This window comes from Lobosporangium transversale (genome assembly GCF_002105155.1).
Source record: "Lobosporangium transversale strain NRRL 3116 chromosome Unknown BCR41scaffold_92, whole genome shotgun sequence".
NCBI classification, from domain to species: Eukaryota; Fungi; Mortierellomycota; class Mortierellomycetes; order Mortierellales; family Mortierellaceae; genus Lobosporangium; species Lobosporangium transversale.
This window is the reverse complement of record NW_019029070.1, coordinates 41,327-59,030: the sequence shown is the minus strand read 5'-3', so window position 1 is coordinate 59,030 and position 17,704 is coordinate 41,327. Positions and strand designations below refer to the sequence as shown.

At 40.9% G+C, this 17,704-nt stretch overlaps 9 protein-coding genes across 9 annotated transcripts; 4 read left to right on the top strand and 5 right to left on the bottom strand.

The window, feature by feature from the left end:
- Positions 1-399: 399 nt before the first annotated feature.
- BCR41DRAFT_390929 (hypothetical protein) lies at positions 400-1,973 on the bottom strand (the record flags this gene model as incomplete). The annotated part of the gene is made up of 3 exons (XM_022028305.1): positions 1,286-1,973; positions 909-999; positions 400-534 (listed from the first exon to the last, which is right to left on the bottom strand). The coding sequence occupies exons 1-3, from the start codon at positions 1,573-1,575 to the stop codon at positions 400-402; spliced, it is 516 nt and encodes a 171-aa protein (XP_021875209.1). The 5' UTR covers positions 1,576-1,973.
- A 621-nt stretch (positions 1,974-2,594) lies between these two features.
- BCR41DRAFT_376027 (hypothetical protein) lies at positions 2,595-3,162 on the bottom strand (the record flags this gene model as incomplete). Its single annotated transcript, XM_022027008.1, has 2 exons — positions 2,595-2,790; positions 2,891-3,162. 2 exons carry the CDS (start codon positions 3,160-3,162, stop codon positions 2,595-2,597), a joined length of 468 nt encoding a protein of 155 aa, XP_021875208.1.
- Positions 3,163-3,721: 559 nt separating this feature from the next.
- Positions 3,722-4,806, bottom strand: BCR41DRAFT_376026 (hypothetical protein; the record flags this gene model as incomplete). The annotated part of the gene is made up of 3 exons (XM_022027007.1): positions 3,722-3,843; positions 3,943-3,981; positions 4,404-4,806. 3 exons carry the CDS (start codon positions 4,804-4,806, stop codon positions 3,722-3,724), a joined length of 564 nt encoding a protein of 187 aa, XP_021875207.1.
- Positions 4,807-5,669: 863 nt separating this feature from the next.
- On the top strand, positions 5,670-6,227 carry BCR41DRAFT_390927 (hypothetical protein; the record flags this gene model as incomplete). Its single annotated transcript, XM_022028304.1, has 2 exons — positions 5,670-5,837; positions 5,864-6,227. 2 exons carry the CDS (start codon positions 5,670-5,672, stop codon positions 6,155-6,157), a joined length of 462 nt encoding a protein of 153 aa, XP_021875206.1. The 3' UTR covers positions 6,158-6,227.
- A 2,288-nt stretch (positions 6,228-8,515) lies between these two features.
- On the top strand, positions 8,516-9,454 carry BCR41DRAFT_365471 (hypothetical protein; the record flags this gene model as incomplete). Its single annotated transcript, XM_022026166.1, has 1 exon — positions 8,516-9,454. A coding segment is annotated over one exon (926 nt), but the record flags the coding sequence as incomplete, so codon positions are not given.
- Positions 9,455-9,618: 164 nt separating this feature from the next.
- Positions 9,619-10,359, bottom strand: BCR41DRAFT_343589 (hypothetical protein; the record flags this gene model as incomplete). The annotated part of the gene is made up of 2 exons (XM_022022337.1): positions 9,619-10,085; positions 10,176-10,359. The coding sequence occupies 2 exons, from the start codon at positions 10,357-10,359 to the stop codon at positions 9,619-9,621; spliced, it is 651 nt and encodes a 216-aa protein (XP_021875204.1).
- Positions 10,360-11,781: 1,422 nt separating this feature from the next.
- Positions 11,782-14,592, top strand: BCR41DRAFT_250018 (hypothetical protein). The gene is made up of 5 exons (XM_022020176.1): positions 11,782-12,343; positions 12,737-13,811; positions 13,932-14,006; positions 14,120-14,180; positions 14,305-14,592. Exons 1-5 carry the CDS (start codon positions 12,160-12,162, stop codon positions 14,554-14,556), a joined length of 1,647 nt encoding a protein of 548 aa, XP_021875203.1. The 5' UTR covers positions 11,782-12,159; the 3' UTR covers positions 14,557-14,592.
- Positions 14,593-14,612: 20 nt separating this feature from the next.
- On the bottom strand, positions 14,613-15,427 carry BCR41DRAFT_329907 (hypothetical protein). The gene is made up of 2 exons (XM_022021736.1): positions 15,122-15,427; positions 14,613-15,017 (listed from the first exon to the last, which is right to left on the bottom strand). Exons 1-2 carry the CDS (start codon positions 15,312-15,314, stop codon positions 14,659-14,661), a joined length of 552 nt encoding a protein of 183 aa, XP_021875202.1. The 5' UTR covers positions 15,315-15,427; the 3' UTR covers positions 14,613-14,658.
- A 277-nt stretch (positions 15,428-15,704) lies between these two features.
- On the top strand, positions 15,705-17,656 carry BCR41DRAFT_365462 (ubiquitin-conjugating enzyme/RWD-like protein). The gene is made up of 7 exons (XM_022026165.1): positions 15,705-15,836; positions 16,014-16,095; positions 16,573-16,589; positions 16,702-16,779; positions 16,888-16,996; positions 17,160-17,287; positions 17,413-17,656. Exons 1-7 carry the CDS (start codon positions 15,813-15,815, stop codon positions 17,425-17,427), a joined length of 453 nt encoding a protein of 150 aa, XP_021875201.1. The 5' UTR covers positions 15,705-15,812; the 3' UTR covers positions 17,428-17,656.
- The last annotated feature ends 48 nt before the right edge of the window (positions 17,657-17,704 follow it).

The following is a 17,704-nucleotide window of genomic DNA, read 5'->3' as shown; positions in this document are numbered from 1 at the left end:
TCACCTGCAGCTCTCGTTGAGGCCATTGATATCCATCCTACAGCAGATTTTGATACCAGGGAAAGGTCACTCATGCCGGATGGTTCAGAAAGTTCAGAACTTGACGAGAGGATCATTGCGAAGGCCAATGAAATAACAACTAAGATTTTGCGCTCGGAGGTGCATGGTTATAAATGGATTAAGTCAACTCTCGATGATGAAACGATCAATGTTATTGTAAACGACTTCCATAAAGAACCGTATGACTATCTGCCTCGATTTTTTACGTGAACGAAGAGGACTTCAGCTCTTGGCTTGAACAAGATTGTCGCGATCATTATTTCGTTTGGATATGTCACGTACATTGAGAAAATAAACTAGATGACAAGAAGCAAGTATTTTATTTTAAACCTACAAATACTACCGTAACCATAACTCACGAGGCCAAAAATTGCGCCCAAAACCGCTCCTCAAGGCCCTCCTCTCCCCAAGATACCCCTCAAGGTGCCCTTCAAGATTCTGGGCAGGAACAGAGACAAAGGAAAGGAGACGCGTCTTTAAGAAGAGCCAGAAAGTCGGATATACAGCAAAGTTCCTGTACCTCCTTCTCAATACACCCTGATACATTATTGGCAGGGGTTCGGGCTACACCGCATTGCAATGCGATTTCCACATACTTCATGCCTGCGAGGTGCATCCCAACAATGATACCTTTTTGCTCGATGTCTAAGTGTCAGGACATGGTAGCTTACTCAAACTATTTATATCTGGGAAACGGAAGAAAGAGATTGAAGAAAATGTTTCCCTGCGAAGCTATTTCAGTATTTTATTTTTTTTGACTAAACTTCATTTTAGATGACTGGTTTTTACTGTCTACACAGCTTTTTTTTTTTTTTTTTTTTTTGGCTCAGTACTCTATTCGTCATTACTGTTGCATTTTCCTCTCCTCTTTTGGCTTTGAGCAAATGAGATAGATCTTTAGAGACAGTTCTTGTGAAGACAGTTCCATAGGTCAATGTTCTGGTTATTCATATAGGTGACTTGAACTTCCTGAAACTATTTCCACGTCCTCATTATCATCGTTCTCATTAACATCACCTGAGTTTCCAGGAAGGTTAATAGGCTGTTCTGGTTCACTAAGACTTGAGTTCATCGTGCTTTTTTCATTATGGTCCATGTTCTCTTTTTGGTAGGCGAAAGGTGACATTATTAGAGATCTGAGCCTGAAGAGAAAGGGCGTGATTTCCGATTTCCAGCACGTGTTGGAAGAAAACGAGCACAAACTTGTCGCTCATACAGCACAAACCTATTGGCGACTGTTCGGACTCCATCTGATACTGTATAAACACCTGAATACTGCCACATGCTATTGACTACTCTACGTCCCTTAAACAATATTCTTAGCATACATCTGAACTTTTGCAAGGGATGTGTCAATACTTCGACAAACATGTAACATTTAATGGCTACATCACAGCCCTTGGATTGTGGAAGCGCTGAAAGTATGCGGAAAACGGGAACCATTTGTGTTTTTACTAGCAACAAGCGTGGTTTCAAAAAAGTTTGCCTCCAAGGAACAAATCCTATATCCTTCATTGCTCAAAAGATACAATCTTGTCTTTTCTGCACCCCAAAAGCTCGCCATAATCCTATTGAAGCGTTCAGAGGCATTATTTGCCTCATAGTTTGAGGATTAGCAGACTTTCAGTCAAGTTTTATTGTTTTGAACAACACAGTAAATCCTGTCCATTCGAAGTTAGTCCCTTGGATGGCAGCTATTCAGGGGATGCTAATCAATTCCGCTAAATTATGGTGAAATCAAAGCAGATTTGGAAAACCAACAAGCATCGAACAGTCGCCTTAAGCAAGTGAGTGACCTCTCTGTGGCGCGCACGGACCATGGGGGCGACTTTTCAAATTCTTTTATAGAGATGAAATCCAAAGTCGCCCCAGTTAAATATTTTAGCCGTGATACATCTCAAAAATAAAGAACCTTATTAAATTTCTATGACAAGCCTTTTTATAGGATTAAGAACTATATTATTACTGATTACGTGACAAAAATTCTAAGTTGGGATATTTTAAAAAGTTTCTCTTTGAGCTCGTCGAAGCTGACATGAAGAAGATCTTTGTAATCTTGATTAATCCAGTGTGGTTTGGTGCACCAGGGGAACCACGCATGTAAACTATTTTAAATCCAGTTACTGGCTCTCCATCCTTTTTGACAACAAAATGTCCATCGTCAATTAGGCGGAATGATTACCTCCAAATACTTCGTCCAAATATTTTCAATCTGATTTTTGCCGTCGGACCTCTCCTTATAAAAGCGTTCTGGATCTTGCTTATTTGTCTTCTCTGTTCTTGGAAATACTTATGGACACCTGGATAAACATTGTGTCGAGTATGAAATCAAAGCGAGGATAACTCGAATGACAATGGCTCAGTACATGTCCATAGCCACGTCCAAGAGAAGTCATGCTTGATGGATTGTCCCATGATCCTTAAAGTCCATTATAATCTCGTTGGATTCTGCCGAAAGGTTTGTTGCTTGAGAACGATTGGCTTGGTTAAAGTCAAAAACCGGACCAGCAGTGCCAACTCGAAATCATCTCCACTCATCTCTCCAAAATAACTCCCCTCAGGATATGCTCATGATGAGGCATATTTGTAAACGCCTGAAAGAGTGCTTTCTGCGCTGGGAGGCACAAGACATAGTTTATGGCTCCGCGGTTCTTGTTGAGACGATAGATAAGCCCTAGGTCACGGAAATCCCATTCAAAATCACACTCTGCGAGTTGTTGCCAAGGAAGACTGTTGCAAGGCTTTTAGCGAACTTCTTCTTCGATTCTCGCTGCGAGATCGTAGTAGTCCAAACTACAGTGGAAACTCGCTTGTTCTCTCAGTTACATACATCAATGCTATTTCTTGTGAGTGGTCTTTCCTCAATTGACCGGATGAGAACATAAACTCTCGTGGCACACGGTTTGTAATCCTCATTATATCCTGGACAATATCGGGTTGGTTCAGGTGGACCTCCAACCATTTTGAAAACACTGTCTCGGATAGTGGGCCAACAAAGTACAATAAGGATACTCGAGCACTGTCTTCCATAATCTGCAATTCATATTTGGCATGGGCTGTTCCTGTAAATATCACTCTAGATCCTTTGTATTGAGACTCCATAGATTAAGGTTCATTAGATGCTTCAGGAACGGGTATTTATCCGGCACTACGGTTTTTCTTGGAATAACTTTCCATGTTCGTCGATAATGAACAGTGTTTTGCGCTCCTTCTGTTTGAATAGGTCGAATACTGCGCGAGCAGCCACAATTGAAATTACATTTCAGAAAAGTCGAGGAGACTTTCCAGATCAGATGCCGTCAAGATATCCCTGTTGAAAGCGAAGAAGCCTTAACAGTGCCTTTGCCGATTTTTATCCGACTTCCATTAATATCGCGGCATCTGGTATATAAAGGGTAAGCCACCCTTCCGCATATCCTTTTGCAGCAAGGAAATAGGATAGATATGACTTGCCAACCCCCATAGGACCAGAAAGGACTCGCCGATGAAATAACTTTGTTCAGCACTAATCTCCTTCCACAATTCAGCATCTGATCCGTAATATAAACCGAATTATATTCCTAAATTCTTTCGGTGTGGCCCAAGGATGGAATGTAACTTGATCACCAAGCTGATTATCGCTTTTCAGATGATTAAACTTATTACGTGATCGGGCGGGTCTTCAGGATTCTCCAGCATTGCGATCCAAGAGGGGTAACGTGACCATTTTGCCATCAGAAGCCCTGTATTCTCTCCACCCTTCCTCAATGCGCATCTTCTTTGAAGGTGAAATATACCGTGGATCTAATTATGATCATCGTACACATACACAGTTGGTTAGTACCATAACATATAGTCAGTCACCAAGTCAATCTATCTATACAGCAAAAAACAAATTATTACCTTCATCCATTTTTCTCTTGAGAATCTGTTCCGATGACTCTAGAAAGATAAGAGAGCGCGGCAATGGCAGAAATTTAGCATTTTGATCAGATCAAAGAATATATTGCTGTCAATGAGATATAAACGCCAGCTAATGGAGAGTCAGAGCATGTGTGCGAAACGCGAAACAGATTCAATCAGAAAAACTAACAAATGCATCAATGTAAACAGGTCAAATAAAAAATAAAAATAAAAATGAAAACTGTGTTCTCAGACAACAGTGAGAGTCAGAGCATGCCACGGACCAGGGGCGACTTTTCAAATTCTTTTATAGAGATGAAATCCAAAGTCGCCCCGTTAAATAGTGTTGCCGAGATTCATCTCAACAACATAAAAAAGGGAGGGATACACGTGACCGTGATGAGATAGCTTCATCAATTGAAAATATCAAAAACATCAGTCCATCAAAGCTAAATACATACCTTGCGCGGAGCTTGACAAAAATATGGATAGTTTCATCTGGAAGTTTAGAATTAAATATGTTCCCAAGCTTCTTTGACGCGATTGCGAGAGCCTCTTTTGACTCGATTTCTGACTCGACGATGGTCTTGCCTTCGTCAGGATGGAAACCTTGTAGAGGGTGAGCTTGTCTGCGGCAAACATATCGATTTCTGGCTTCTTCGCTGCCTTGATGGCTTGCTGGAGTTCGCCGACCGAACGATTGGAAAGAGTGTTTACAGGAAAAGACGTTGCTTCTCCCTCAACAATACAAAAAATCTTTAGTTCAGTTGGCTCGGAGATTTTAGGCCCACTGGTGCTTGAACACTCTTCATACGGTTTAGGTCGAGGTGATGCGTTTCGAGATGGTGTTCTGGTCTTTCCCATTGTGATTTCAAAACTTTTTAAAAACAAGGATATAAATGGACAGAGGGCAGAAAATAGGAAAAGTTTGATAAAAATGTTAAAGGATGTTAATTCAGTAGCAGATGGTTCAAAATTGTGACAATGTAAGTTGTGATGATGAAGTTGAGGGAGGAAAAAAAAAAGTTGCTTGCGTGACGAAGGAAAAGGAGTGACAATTGATAAATCTGTTCCTTTTAAGTCAGGACTGAGGAATATTTTTTCAAATCATTCACATGTCATATTCTTTGTGACGTGAAAAGCAATCACAATCTTTCAGGTGCTTTCAGTTCAGAGAACAATTTATAAGACTATTTTATAATTGTCGTTCTGCGAGCGACCACCAGAGCCATGCCGCGGTAGAATATCTAACGGGGGCGACTTTGGATTTCATCTCTATAAAAGAATTTGAAAAGTCGCCCCATGGTCCGTGCACAGACCCATCTGCGCCGCCGTGTCACCACATCTGATAAAGTCCTGCAGAGGCGGTGTGGTTTTTTTTAAATAAAGAGCATAAGGTCAAAGGGTCATGCGATTTACTTTCCATCCAATGAAATTATGCCATCTCATCTCTTTTCCTTATCACATCACAAAATGTTAAAACACTTTCATCGCCATGAGAAACATCCATTTTATTCCTTTCCTTCCTCCATCCCTTTCCCTTCGCTCCCTGAATTCCTCCACCAGGTCGCTATAACCAAGACAACCAGTACGTACATGCTTTCTGCGCGCACCAATGAAGCTTGCTCTTAAACTAATACTCTGCAATTCATAAACAGTGCGCGAAGAACCCACTACCATCGAGATACTGCGCAAGCGGCTTGCTGCTATTTCGCTTGAACTCGCAGATGCAAAGGGATCTTGAAATATCACAGGCACAACTTGAGGGCACCCTATCCTGTCTTTCTGAAACTCAACTTGAGCTGAAGAACACTAAGGATGCTCTTGCCAATAGCGAGCGTGCACGCCTGGAGGCCAACCGCGACCGATTGAGTCGCCCTTATGGAAAGCAGGAGGTCTTTGCTATTTTGAAGTTCCGCAGCCTCAGCCATTGCCTATTGGAGGCTATCGTCTCTTTGCGCTGCAGCGCAAGGCTGTCGATCGTACCTTGGACCAGTTCATTGCTGACAATCCTGACCTCGACCCCGTTGAGATTGCAGAGTTGCGATCTGATCGTTCTCCAAGAGGCGAAAACGTTTACCTACAGATGAAAGATGACGTGGCTGCACCAATCGACTTCAGCCGCCGCAACTTCGTTCTCAAGGATAGCAAGACTGAGGAGGAGATGATCGTTTATGTTCAAAAGGTCTTTAACACTCATACTCAGGAAAAATAAGAATCATTCCCATGATAGTCTATTGTTCACTCGATAACAAAATAAAATGAAATTGCTACTCATATACTATAAACTATCAACATATTACCTACTATGTCTGAAAATACAAACCGGACTTACAAAAAATTTGAATCAGTTTACTTTGCTGCTGACAAGAAGCAAACCTTGGGTCCACAAGCAAGGGCTCACGAATGGGCTGATGCGAAACAGTAATACTTTCTTTGTGATGTACGAAAGTGGCCTTTCTCCCGGATGGCAAGAAGTCGTCTTATGAGTTTGCAAGCTACAAGGATCTACCTCCATTTTTGGATATAATATAACAAACTCCCGAACCCTTACAGATGCTTTTTTCGAGCAAATCCGAGAAGGAAATCCCTGTTGTGAGTACTACGACATTGACCTGGAAACTTACTACGACCTCCAAGGGAAACACCGATCCTCCTTCACTCGAAGACGGCGCTAGTCCACTCGTCCCTAGCGAGGGCATCGATGCTATTGCGTAACTTGAAAGACGAGTGTTTTGGTGAGTTTCTTGCTGCTCGCAACCAATATGCACCGAAATATCCCATCACCGAGAATCAATGCCGAATCTTGACTTCATCCACTCATAAAAAGATATCATTGCATGTCATGATACCAACGTACACATTCGAGAACAATCACAGACACCTTCGGACATTCCTGCTTGATTTTTTCAAGGATATCAAAGCTGACCAGGATCAGAATGAAGGTAATCTGCTCAAGTACATTGATTCAGGTGTATACTCAAGAAGCAGAAGCATCCGATGTCTCGGAAGCTCGAAACGTAGAGACATAACCAGACGTTTCATCCGTACCCCATGGCATCAGCCATCTATGCATGCATTGGATGCAGAATTTTTCATCACCAATGTTCAGCCCAATAGTATCAAAGTGGAAAAATCTCCAGCTGCCGACAGGTTCTCAAGGCGCCAGCGTAACCAGATACCGTCAATTTCAGCAGCACTTGGAGATGCATCTAGAGATATGACATTACCACACCAGTTGTCCGTTATCTGTCGTCTCTGATGCTGTACATAGAATATTTGCACAATACAAGCATGCAAACCTATACAGAATACAGTATGATGGCCAAGGTGGGATCTATAAGCTGCAACGAGTTCAATCTGGTCAATGCGATGTATGCAAGAGAAGACACGACAACGAGAATGGCTATCTTCAAGTGAGTCGAAATGGAAGAGTGACGCTGTATTGCTACAGAGCTATTGCCGAGGGTTTATCCCGCAATATCCTCGTCGGGGAATTGGATTTCGGCGAAAAGATTGTCCTGAGACAACATCTTGCTACGTTGGACACAGATCAGCACTTGCATCCAGGCGAAGTGTATGCGTCACCCGACATCAAATACCACAAATCACCGATGAGTCTCTGATAAGGAGCGAGACTGGCACTGGAAAAACGACATTCTTGGAGCAGTTTATTCAAATGAACCCCAAAGTTGACGTATCTTGCAATATCTCCAAGACAGACACTAGCCTCCAGTCTAGAGAAGAGACTCGGGTTTAAAAGCTATTTGGATTTTCCCTCCACTTATATCAAAGGTCAGAAGATTGTCATACAAGCCGAATCTTTACATAAACTGGATCTTGCATACTACACCATGGATGTTGTTCTGGTTCTGGATGAAGTGTCATCTATCTTTGATCAGATGACAAGTGTCGCCACCATGAGGGGCTTCCACAAGGCCAATAATGATATATTACGAGACTTCATTAAGGTATCCAGGAAGGTGATTGCCTTGGATGCTGATCTAACAGACCGAGACGTTCAGGTCATCAAGGAGCTTCGAGATGATGTCCACGTTATCCATAATACACTCAAGCCACAGCAAGGAGATCTCGTCTCTCTTTATGAGAATGAGGCTTCTCTGAAGTTAAAGGTTATTAACTAGTCAAGTCTGGAAAGAAAGTGTGGGTATGTAGCACACAGAAGGCTGAAGATGCTGAAAGTTTACATAGTGAATTGAAGGATATGGGGTTCATTGGGATGTGCATCACTGCGAATTCCCTGGAGTTGGAGAAGAGGGCATTTGCACAGAATATTAATGAAATCGCACCAACTCTCGACTATTTTATTCATACTCCAACCATCACAGTTGGGCTTGATTGTAACATGCAACACTTTGATTATGTTGCAGGATTTTTCATGTCACAAAGTAAAGTCAATGTAGAGACATGTAGGCAAATGCTCAGAAGAGTACGGCACGTCCAGCAAAAAGAATACCTTGTCTATATCAGCAATTCAATAAACAATCTTCCAACAACACACAACGAAATAGTCAGGTATTTTTGCAGCCAAGAGGTTCAAATCAAGGGATGCGCTATGGATACGAATGGCTTTCCGTTTGATCTGAGGGTAGGGCAAGGTCCTGGAGTGAAGCATGATGTTGGTGATATTTACTACACAATATTCATCAATGCACTGATAAAGAAGCATCTATCAATGAATGATTTTCTTCAGCGTTTCATTGCTCAAATGGTTCAGGCTGGCTGCAGAGTTGTTGGGCTATCTAATCAGCCCAAGGACCTTAAGGTTTCTGAATCTCTGAAACAGAGGACAGCCACCCTACTTCAAGCCAAGTATACAGGGATATCGGAGGCCAAGGTAATTGATTACGAAGAATTACTACGACTGGAAACAAGGTCAGACCTTTCTACTGAAGAGTATTACGCAGTACAAAAATTCAGGATTATGGACGCCTACGGCATTGAGGACCCATCTATCCTTACGCCTGAATGGGTGCAGACCTACAGTAACCCAAAAGAGATGAAGGTCTTTCAGAATCTGCGAGCCTTGAAGAACGACCCAGAGTTGAAGATGACAAAGCAGAGCGACTCGTATCCTCTGGGGAAAGATCAAGAAAGGAGGGACACTGGCGCCATACTACATAGACTACATCAATCAAAGTATACCAAACTAAAGTATGCAAAAGACATCCTCTTTGCCTGTGGTTATGACTCCCCATTTGATCCCAAATGTAGAGCATCCACTGCTCTCAAATCAAGCCTGGATGAGCAATGGGAATCGCTATCGTCAAACATGCGGAATATTTGCACACAACTTCTAATCCCGTACCCATCTCATAGCAACTGGAACTTCAGAAACCGGCAGAACTTTGTCAACTCTGTCTTGAATGAGGTTTTTGGTATTCATATAGTTGGAACTAACAAGAAAGCCACAAGCTATCATATAAAATACATGAGGGAAGTAGGGAAGAATTGGGAAGGTTTCTTCAATGATGGAACTAAATGAATATAACGGAGGGCTTGAGCAGATTACGATATTGTATTCTTTTTGAAAAGTCATGGATTAATATTTAACCGGGGGCGACTTTGGATTTCATCTCTATAAAAGAATTTGGAAAGTCGCCCCCATGGTCTGTGCGCGTCATGATGGTTTTTGAAAGTACGTGCAATCGGTCTCTAGAAGCTGATTTTGGTTCTCCAATAGTCTTGGATGCACTGTTTGTAGTTGGAATGCTGTAGAGCCACCCATGTTGCCTCAGAGATATCGAAGCCTTCCCATTGAACCAGAAACTCCATGTCCTCACCTTCCCCGCGATGGTCTAAAATCCTAGCAACCTCGTATCCCTCCTGCGCTGTCTCTGCCATAGTCTCATCTGCAGTGTCTAGTATGTTAGGCTGCGAACTAGCTACAGATAGGAACGCTTCTTGTAGTTCTAAAAGACTTCGACCATGATTTAGTTTGACTTTGATGCTGGGGAGCTTCTCATAAGCAACCTGATACTCATTATTGTCTGGAAAGTCAAACGCATCTTGCATCCAGAATGTGTGGTGCGTCTGAGTGGGGATATTATGGATTGACACGACTCTCTTGATATTCATAAGCAGGCAACAAAGCTTGAATTGGAGATCAAACGTCTTTGCGTCTGAGAAACGGATGGGAGCGTCGTGTGTGAACTTGGAGAAGGTGGATTGCATGTCTCCAAAGCACCCTTCGATGCTTGACCGAAACCCACCAAACGCTTTATTGTAATGTAACTCTTGGTCTGTCATGGCGATCCCCCTAGTCTTGCGCACAGGATAAGAGAAATTTTCGTAGGACAGTGCATTTGATGGTTCGACAATTTGTCTAACGAACCCACTGTAGCCACCGTCAAGAGCAACACAGTCCAGCTTGTGTATATGCGATGCAATGTTCATCTTCACAAGCATAATCCCTTCATTGAAATCTCGAGAAGGAGCTGGCTTGGATGCAAACAATATGATATTGTTCATGTCTGAACACACTTGAATACGAAAACCCGACTTCTTGAGTTTATAAGAGTAGAGACTTGGCTTGTCAGCACCGATGTAGCTGACTCTTGTGTCATGTCCGTCTAGATTCAATATCACATGCTTGAATGGATCAGGGTTGTTCTTGGCAAGTAGCAATCGTAGCTTCAAACTCGAGCACATATCTCTCATCATTGAGGTTATGTCATCATGTAGTTTCACAGGGTCCCGAAGATAAAATTCCCTGTGCAAGTCGTAAAAGGACGTCTTTGGTATGAACCTTGACATTGTAGACAATGAATCTCCTGTGATTAGTGCATACAGGAGCAGAAGACCCTTTTCGACATTACGATATGGGCTACCATAGTCACGCACTCCAAATACTTGTGTCAGAAAAAAGAACGTAGGGATGAATCCTAGACGGTCAAGCACCATTGACTTGACGTGTGTTACGTCAGATATCTCTTTCATCTCTGTGCGATGAAACTTGGCTTTCTTTATAGCTGGCCACTCCTCTTGCATGAACCTCCACTGAGCCTCAACAAGGCGTACATATTCCTCAGAAACAGCGCTCATACAGATATACTCTTTGAAAGCTATTGGATATAAAGCGCTTTATTACAACTCCTCTATATTATTCCATGTGTTCACTTTATTTTCATCCTACCTATTCAAATATTCACTTCAATTTACAATCCATCCGAATATGGCGACTGTTCGGACTCCATCTGATACTGTATAAACACCTGAATACTGCCACATGCTATTGACCACTCTACGTCCCTTAAACAATATTCTTAGCATACATCTGAACTTTTGCAAGGGATGTGTCAACACTTCGACAAACATGTAACATTTAATGGCTACATCACAGCCCTTGGATTGTGGAAGCGCTGAAAGTATGCGGAAAACGGGAACCATTTGTGTTTTTACTAGCAACAAGCGTGGTTTTAAAAAAGTTTGCCTCCAAGGAACAAATCCTATATCCTTCATTGCTCAAAAGAGACAATCTTGTCTTTTCTGCACCCCAAAAGCTCGCCATAATCCTATTGAAGCGTTCAGAGGCATTATTTGCCTCATGGTTTGAGGATTAGCAGACTTTCAGTCAAGTTTTATTGTTTTGAACAACACAGTAAATCCTGTCCATTCGAAGTTAATCCCTTTGGATGGCAGCTATTCAGGGGATGCTAATCAATTCTGCTAAACTATGGTGAAATCAGAGCAGATTTGGAAAACCAACAAGCATCGAACAGTCGCCAATGTTAAGCATGTTCCAATTAGGGCACCAAACTCTGAGGCCGTGCGCATAAAAGAGAATTGTCGACGAAAAAAGCGATATTTGCGATCTTTCTTTCTTTCACTCACCTACCAATTTACCATCTTGTGTTATTTAAACGTGAGGATTTTTCAACTAAGCATATAGCTATCCAATTCTCCTTTCTCCATTTCTCTCCTTCTCCATCTTTGGCGTTTTCATAGAAAAAGAGAGAAGAATGTCAATCACTCTGCAACCATGGAAACTCAAGCTGCTCTCCATTCCAAAATCTTATCCAAAATCCATTGAAAGCTGCACTCATGCTATTGTAAAGAACATCTTCTTTCCTAAGAGGTACGCGGCATCCCCCATTTATTTCATTAGTACAATCCTATAACTGTCAACTTTCAAGTATAACAAAAAAAGCTTCTTTTACACTAATCCAAAACCATCCCAACTTCATTATCTCCTGAATGGCATATTCCTATTCATGCAGTCGTGATACCCTATTTTCGTTCACACAAAATGCACTTGAGCTTGCTATCATAGCGGACATGAATGTGATTACAGATGAGTTCCTATCACTCAAATTAGAGGGTATGATGGTAACTGAGGATGTGTTTTGTGCGTTCATGGTCGATGACCCCGATGGCATTGGTAAGCAAAAAGTAAATGAAATGAACTGACGACATTGTGAGCATGTGTGCATTTGTACGAATGAGCGAATAGTTGAAAAGAGGCTAGAGCGTGATAAGTGGGTTTGCTTGCTTACTGAAGCAATTAAAATTACAACCATTATCTCTCTCCAATAATTCTTTGTATCCGCACCTAATCAGAGTACTTTACAATAATAAAAAACTGCATTATCTGGTCCCTGATGGGAACAGTCCAATCAGCGATACAGAAGGGTGTGGTGGGACAAACAAACAATGATCATGCGCATGATCCCCACCGTTTATTATTAAAGTTATTCACGTATTACTATAAACATATGCTGAGAATGATAACTGACTACTTATCCTATTGGTCACTTTGTCTTATTCCTAACAGACAACTCGGGGAGGCGTATCAATGAACTATCTGCATTATTGAGCAGGAATGGGATCTCTATCTTTTATCTCTCTACCCGTATCACAGATTTCATTCTTGTCAAGGAAAAGCGCATCAGATCCGTTTTGCCTGCCATCCGATCGCTCTTCTCTCTCTCAGTAGATTCTGATTGTGATATCTCCTCTGGGTACCACTCACGCGGATTCTCTTCCGAGTCTGAACAGGGTTCATTTCCCGGGAGTAGTTTCACATCCATGAACTCGTTTCTACACAGACCTTCATCGCCTTCGTCATCTCGTTTCCAGTCTTTGCATTATCAATATCCAACGCAGAATGGATCCTATATCGCTTCATCTTTTCAAAACCAACAACAACAACAGCAGTACGGAAGTAGTTTAGGGAGTAGTTATAGCAGGCCATCACCCGGAATCACTATTCCATTTGGCAGACGCCCTAACTATGCCTATTACCACCATTCAAGTTCACGTGTAGGTTCAGGAGGGTTTTCTGGTGCTCCTGGGCGACAGAATTCTGATTCAGATACATCCTCTCTGGATGGGCTTAATGGGACCGAATCAGGGGCAGGAAAGGGAGGGAAAAGTAGTGGCGGTAGCGGGACTATAGGCAATGGATATGGCGTAATGTCCGACAGTTATAGCCAGTCTAGTTTCACTCATCACCACCATAACCAGCAATATAGCAATAGAGAACATCAACAGCGTGGGCGACAGAACTCAATTGCAGAATCATCGTTCGGTGAGGGCATTGGACGATATTTTCCAAAGCGACATCACCATCATGGACCTTCTTCGTATGACAGTCTTGATAGTATACCGAATCAAGCAACACCAAATGTGGGTACAAGGTCTGTATCCGCGAACGATAACATCATGTTCCCACTCTTAACGCCGATCAACAACAGCTTCCCTAGCTTTGGATCATTTCCTTCTTTGGGCCTTATGCAAGAGACACTTGAAGAGCAGGAGGAACGAGAAGCCAAGATTAAGGAACAGATTCGGAAATCCTGTCCGAGATCTGTTACTGATGACAAGTTGATCATGGCGGGGCTTTCGCTGTATGATATTTTTTTTTTTAAAAAAATATTTATGTAAGATCTTACAAGTTTTTAATCAAAAATGAGACATTAAACTGTGCTATTTTATTTTATTTTTTATTTTTTTTATGTTATTATTAGTGACTACCAGTCGGAATGGGCGGTGACGTTGTTGAAAGTGTTCTTTTACCCAGAAGAACTGCCAGGACTTTCAAGGCAAGAAAAAGCACTACTTACCTAACATGGGCGTTTGTAGCGCCTGTTACTACATTGCTCTAATAGCATATATATCTGACATGTACTGTTTGTATCGAAACCACTATGAACAGTGCTCCAAAATCAAGGTTCATCTCATTCACGACAACTGACGAAGGAGCCTCACTTATCGCAGTATGTGCTTGAAGCCTTAAAAAATATGTTAAGGCACTTTTATTTTTATTTTTTTAATTTTTTTTTTAAAAAAAAAACAGAACATACATTACTTATAATATATGGTTCAATGATGGATGAATAGGGTCAGGAAGTTTTAAGCCAATTTGAAGACCATATGCTCAATAAGAGTTCATCTGAGACCATGCTCCGATGTATTCAAGTGGACTTGTCAAGATTTGGGTTAGATACGTTTGGGTTGGTATACTCGATGTCTAACCCATTGGTGGACCAAGATGTGAACTTGTTGTGTATGAGCACGTCCCGAACTGCAAATGTATTGGTGTACGATTCGGATCTACAAAAGTCGCTCAGGATACTTAGCATGGCAGGATAAAAAAAAATAATAATAATTTAAATGAAATTTGTAAAAAAAAAAAAAAAAAAAAGATGGAAAGGATTCAGATTTTTTGTTTTATTGAGGTTGACTTGGTCTTTTTTATTTTGATGAGATGGCCTTAGAAGAGAAACTTCCATATAGGGCCACAGCCAAGGCAACAAAGCTGAGAACAGTTCTCCCGAAGTGAAGGAGATCCCATTTGATGAACAGTTGATCCAATTCAAAATCAGTATCACGAGCAACGACAGTTTGGCCACTTTTTTGTCCTTTTTGAAGGTCATAATCGTGAGTGTCCAAGACCGCAAATAAGGTTCTGTTGATAGGTGCAATGAATGCAATCGTATAAGGGATGATGGAGGTCATGGTCATGGATGCTACGATAAAGTATGGGTTCTCAGTTTTGTAGTATACGATGCTGCCTGTTGCCAATGAGGTCATGATTAATCCGACCTGGAGATCTGAAAAAAAAAAAAAAAAAAAAAATCAGTGAAACCATGAACAAAAGAATAATGGTTAAGGAAAAGTAAAAAGAAAAAAGAAAAAAGAAAAAAAAAATACTAACTTTTGCCAATATGATAAGCGTTCGCCCAGATTGGAAGTGCTGTTGTGTTAGGCACCCTGCGCAGGGATGGCATGATAATAGCATTGAAAGAGAGTGCGACACCAGCGAATAGGCCGATTGATGTGATGGTCAAAGACTTTGTTGTGAAAAGTGCTGCTGGCTGATTGAAAAAGGTAGATATGGCTGTAGACATGATGAATAGATAAATCAAGAGGAGAAGGAATGTGTGGGAGAAGCCAAGAAAGAAAGAAAGAAAAAAAAATTAACAGCGAGATACAAATATATTTTGTGACAATATGATTATGCGAAGGACGTCCAGAAAAGCGGGAGAGACAAACTTGCATACGCGATCAAGAAAGGCGATTTTTTTTTTTAAGTCACATGCATGTATAAACATTAATGCGCTGCAGAATGCGTTGTGCCAGAAATACCTTTTTTTCTCAGCCCTGCTCTGCTTGATTGAGCACTCCACTGCGGCAGGCCTAGCATGAAGTCATCGCGGTGGCGGTGGCGGGTGGGCAAAAAAAAAAAAATTAGGCTGAAAGAAGAATAAAGATTCTTCATTCATTTCATTCTTTCATCACTCCCCTCATCCTTTCTCTTCTTATTTTTTTTTTTATTTTTATTTTTTTCAATCCTATATTCTCATTCCTTTACAAACAACTTTTTCTTAAATAACCTATTTTTCACCATGGCTCTGCGAAGACTTCAAGCTGTAAGTTCCATGTCTTTTCACTGACATTGCTAATAAAATGCTATACTACTTCTTGCTTGGATCACTAAAGAAGAATAAAAGTAGTAAAAACATGTAACTATTACAGATAATAATGTTGCAAATGATTAATCAACCTTACATCGTCGCTATGTTCATTATTCTTATTCATAATCTCAGGAACTTACTGACCTCAACAGGAACCCCCTCGAGAACGTCAGTGTGGGACCAAGTGATGATAGCAATATCCTTCACTGGAAAGGTAAGCATCCCCCTCTCCCCACTATTTGAGACAATTTTCACCCGGGTGGTGTCTGCGATTCAGAAATAAGTAAAAAAAAAAAAAAATGATCAAGGAATATGCCACAATTATTATTTATGTGGCATCCCAGGGAATGGGTCGTGTCGACATGGATATTCAAAAGGTCGTATACTATTTGGAACATGAAGCTTGGATACCTAGGCAGAATTATCGCTCGCTGGGAAAGAGTTTGTGGTTCCTTCATAGGAATATTTATATACTTTTTCTTTTTTGGGGGGGACATTGCAAGGAAGAAATCCCTTAAAAATTCTTATAGCGAGCAGATTACAAAACAGCCCCGATGGGGGCGCGTGGTGGCACAGTCGAAAAGAATCTGGACCTTATTTTTATTTGGTACGCCTCCTCTTTGAAGATTTGCTACTCAGTAACTAACGAATTGGAAAAATCGTCAATGTCTTCTTTACTTCATCATTTTAGGTCATATTCTTGGACCTGTAAGTTTTGCAATATGATAAACTGGGCTGTGCTCTTTTTTTTTTTTTTTTTTTTTTGTTCACAAAGCAAATAGACTCTTACCTGTTACATACTTCTTTTTTACTCCTTTAGAGCAACTCGCCATACAAAGGTGGAATCTTTAAAATCGATATCCAGTTCAACACTGATTATCCTTTCAAGCCTCCAAAGGTAACTTGGGCTCTCACAGCTTTCTAGCTCACCAGCTTTTTTTTTTTTTTTTTTTTTTTTCTTTCGATTTCAAATTCAAATTAAATCGACTTTATCAATCCTATCTAGGTCAAGTTCACTACCAAGATCTATCATCCCAACATTGATGAGGAAGGCGCTATCTGTGTTGCTTTGTTAAAGAATGATCAATGGAAGCCAGCAACACGCGTTAACCAAGGTATGTGTATTTATTATTTTATCTTGTTTTTTTTAAAAAAAAAAAAAAAATAAAAAAAATAAAAAAATAAAAATAAAAAATAAAAAATAAAAAGGCAAATAGGGAGCGACCAATAAGTGACATGCACTGCTAGAAAATACTGACTTGATTTTGGATTCTCTAGTCCTCCGTGCACTCGTCACTCTTTTAGAGCAACCTAACCCCGAAGACCCATTGATGACTGATATTGCTGAGATCTATGTCACAGATCAAGCAAAGTTCCAGAAAACAGCCAAAGATTATACCAAGAGGGTAAGCAGAGGTCATATATACATCCTATCAACTATATTTATCGGAAATGCTGTTGCTCCAGGTCACTAACATAATTGATGACCATGTTGCGCCCTCTGCCTCTACTTTTTTCTCTGCTTCGCTAGTATGCTTCCTCTTAAGAGTCATATCATCATCTCAAGTTGTGTTATGAATTAACACATCAAGCCCTGGGTTTAAAAAACGAACACGCGGTGCAATCTGTAGAGTGCCTTGATGTTGTCCTTTGATTCCATTTCCATGTCAACCAAAATATCACTGTTTTCCTCCATTTTCATAACTAGTTCATATACTCCATTACTCTTGCAAAGATTATAAAAAATAAAAATAAATAAAAAAAATGGATCTGACCATGGGACGCCAGTGTACAGTTTAGAGTTTTTCGTTCAATATGAAAGG